This window comes from Melanostigma gelatinosum (genome assembly GCF_949748355.1).
Source record: "Melanostigma gelatinosum genome assembly, chromosome: 13".
NCBI lineage: Eukaryota > Metazoa > Chordata > Actinopteri > Perciformes > Zoarcidae > Melanostigma > Melanostigma gelatinosum.
Genome location: NC_136646.1, coordinates 5,411,718 through 5,415,432, shown reverse-complemented (window position 1 = coordinate 5,415,432; position 3,715 = coordinate 5,411,718). Strand labels below are relative to the sequence as shown.

Below are 3,715 nucleotides of genomic sequence, written 5' to 3'. Positions count from 1 at the left end.
AGGCCTCACGGGACAGTAGCCATTTCCCTCACATTCACACTCACACACTCACTCACACACATTGCAACTACGAACAGCCAATTGGTCACATTTAAAAAATGACAATATATATCTATGTACATCCTTTCTGAAACATGTATCCAATAATTACAACAATAATAACAATACTATACAGTTACACTATTCTTTGAATAAGAGCTTTACACAACATGATACAGAGATGTTAGCAGGGCTGTTTGTTTACACATACACACACACGCGCGCACACACACACACACACACACCACACGCACACACCTGCTTCCCAAATAAGAAACAGGAGTAGATTTGAATGGCGAGTAACAGACAGACAGACATAAAGAGGAAGGGTGAAGGCTACACACTGGCTGAACTTACAATACGAGCTCACATGTTAACAGAAAGCACTTTGTCAAATATAAAACATCGCACGTGGCACAAAAAACGATATTCAGACATCAAACAACAGGTAGCAATGTTGCAAGGTAGGACGTAAGTAGAAACGTATGTAGTTAGGTAGCATTATTCATCCTTCTCTTATCTCGACTCCTCTGCTCCGGACATATCTTTTTTAAACAATATACAAGAACACTACGGGTTTTTTAAGATTTTTTTTTTTACAAGAGCAAGTACCACAGTTTGTATTTACGTTGCCCTAAAACACCAACATGCCGAACAAATAAAAAGTGCTGCGTTGCTGTACAGTTCTCCGTTGATAGTAAGGAAGTGTTTCTTTTTTAATCTAGATCTAGATTTGTACATATGTTTCTTCATCGCCGTCTTCTTTTGCTCCATGTTCTATCTTTCGTTTGTCTGTATTTTCCCTCCTGGGAAGAAGCCTGTACATGTTAAACCCTCTCCAGAGAGATGGACGCATGGATTTATTTTAAATTTATTTTTAAATTTCATTTCTTAGGGTTGGAAGGCGCTGCCGGCGGTGGCCAGGCTCATGCTCTTCAGCTTGTTGTCCTTCTTCCACTTCATCCGCCGGTTCTGGAACCAGATCTTGATCTGACGCTCCGTGAGGCAGAGCGCGTGGGCGATCTCGATGCGCCGCCGCCTTGTGAGGTACCGGTTGAAGTGGAACTCCTTCTCCAGCTCGAGCGTCTGGTAGCGGGTGTACGCCGTGCGCGCCCGCTTCCCGTCCGGGCCTGTCATATCTATGGGGGGTTTGGAACGGACAAAAAGGCTGTTAGGGATCCATTGGTGGGGATGGGGGCGTTTTTGGATGCACCAACATATGATAGAAAGTTTAGAAACGGGTTATCGTTTGGAAATGTGCACTAAAAGTGGGTGGACAAAATACCAGGAACACCTTAGAATAATCGATAATTCACCCTATGAAATATCCACCCATGCACTGGGCTTTAAAGAATGCGCGACGGTGATGTTTTCCACAGGTTTGCTGCATCAGATTTTGGTTTATTGTAGCTACAGGTGTTGATATGATCATGTCCACCCCCTCTATACCCCCCTTACAAACACGTGAGACAGAAGGCCTGTTTCCATAGTTTTATCAGAATAAAGGCACCATTGCCTTATTCTGACAGCAGTCTTTCATGCCATTTCCGCTCCACAGCCCGTGTTAAAAGATTTGCTTTTATTTGTCACATCCCTGTTTTCTTACCCCTCTTCACCATCACCCTCTCACCCCCCCTATCGAGCCGCTTTCGGGATTTTATTGCCCCCATCCTCTGCCTCACCTCCCTAATAAAGTTCCCACACGTAATAAAGCTTCACTTTTCAAAGGAGCAACAGTCTCGAAAAGCCTTTCCTGGCCTCTCTTTCTTTCTTTTTTTGTCTTTTCCCACCCAGCTCTGTCTGCTCTCCTCAGCCTGTTGGGCTTCGCTGCCCAGCCCCCCTCCCCCCTCCCCTCGACAGATTTATGACGGTTTTGTGGAATTTGCTAAAATAAAAGAAGAGGGAGAAAAAGAAACACAGAGGGGGCAACCATCCGGCGACCCTGCAGCTTCTAAATGAGGGGAAATGCAAAACGAATTGCACCCTGCGCGCACTGAGAAAACACGCTAATACACGACTTCAGCTGGTTCACCAGAGGCGGGCAAGCTGTCCTGTTGAGTTCGGCTACTTCTTAATTCCAAATGCATTCAAAGTACAGACTTTTTTTTACCGCTCTGTATGCGCATAAAAGCATTGCGCAAAATAAAATATGTTGTGCTTCACTGGGCGGCTCAACAACCTGTTCAAACGACTTCATATGAAAGTATGAAACTGACGCAGTGGAATAGGTTTCATGGGGTGCAGACAAAAACAAAACCGTGGCTAAATGTGTGTCTGTACTCAAGCAGCTGGTTTACACAACTCAAATCAAAGCAGCAATAAATCTGCTGAATCTTTGGTGCGTGTGCAAAGAGGCACCGTGGCTCCCCGTGTCCTTTCTACAAGCACTAAACTGTTACCGTCCCCATGTCTCCAAAACATATAGGCGACAATCTATTGAGCCAGCGTTATGAATATTATCGCCCTGTGACATGGAGCTAACACACCGTAAACAGAGGAGCAGCATGTACCATGGCTAATGTGCAGCTTTCTCATCCAGGGGAATATCTGTGGTGGTTGAGCGTCGCTGCCCGTAGTTCCGCCGGTGGCTGATCCCACCGGGCCGCCCTCTTGCCTTTGCCCGCGTTGCGGGTGCCCGGTCCTGGGCGGCGGGTTGTGCTGCAACCCCTCGGTGTCAGGCGACGCGTCGTCCAGCTCCGTGAAACGCTGCGCAGTGCTTCCTCCGCCGCCGCAGCCGGAGGAGGAGGTGGAGGACAGGTTTGGAGAGCTGAGATTACCGCCTCCTGGTTGCTCCGAGCGGGGAGACGAGCTCCGGGCGCCCAGTTTGGCGTCTCCGCTGCCGGGTGACAGCAGGGAATCCGCCGCAGACGCGAGGGAGCAGCTGGACGTCTGTCGGAAGCCCGTCTCCGGGGCTGGGGAGCCGAAGCCCCGGGAGTCCCCGACGACCGAGCCGTTTCCGAAGTGTCCTCCGGTGTTGGCGGCTCCGCCACCGCTCCCCCCTCCCCGGTTGCTGACGGTCAGGTCCATGCCATTGTAGCTGTAGCCGAACGAGCCCGTCGCATGGTGCATGTTGGCGGAGGAAGAGTCCCTGTACGTCCCGCCGTTCATTGCGCCGCTGCCGGCTCCATAATTTAGCAGTTGATAGTCAGGGCCATTTGGGTAGCGCCCCGAGAACGAGTTTACAAAGTAAGAGCTCATTTAGCTTGTTTTAGAGAGTTGCAGGATTACAGCGAGGACTAAGGGGCGCTTGATTTGTTAGATTTCTCCTGGTCGTTATAACGCGGGTACTTTCAACGATTTATGATGTATTAGTGAATTATGGCGTAGCACTGTACTTCGTTTTTAGCTATGTATGCGCCGTCCAAATATGGGGGTGGGGTGGCGGTGGTGTGTGTATGCGTGTGTGTGTTCTGCATTGAGGGTATGTGTGTGTGTGTGTGTGATGGGGGAGGTGAGGGGTGAGGTGAGGGAGGAGAGAGAGACAGAGAAAAGGGGGGTGGGGGTGGTCACGTGCTTTTGTTGACCAGTCGTAAATTCTCGCCGATGACTTTGGAGAGGTAATTCATGCTCTGGGGTTTCTAATGATGAAGGGATGGGCGGGGGAAGCTCGCTCGCGCGCGCTCTCTCTCTCTCTCTCTCTCTCTCTCTCTCTCTCTCTCTCTCTCTCTCTCTCTCT

General features: G+C 49.4%; 1 protein-coding gene across 1 annotated transcript; it reads right to left on the bottom strand.

Moving 5' to 3' along the window:
- Nucleotides 1–374: 374 nt before the first annotated feature.
- hoxb5a (homeobox B5a) lies at nucleotides 375–3,237 on the bottom strand (the record flags this gene model as incomplete). Its single annotated transcript, XM_079281459.1, has 2 exons — nucleotides 375–1,178; nucleotides 2,550–3,237. 2 exons carry the CDS (start codon nucleotides 3,235–3,237, stop codon nucleotides 931–933), a joined length of 936 nt encoding a protein of 311 aa, XP_079137585.1. The 3' UTR covers nucleotides 375–930.
- Nucleotides 3,238–3,715: the final 478 nt, after the last annotated feature.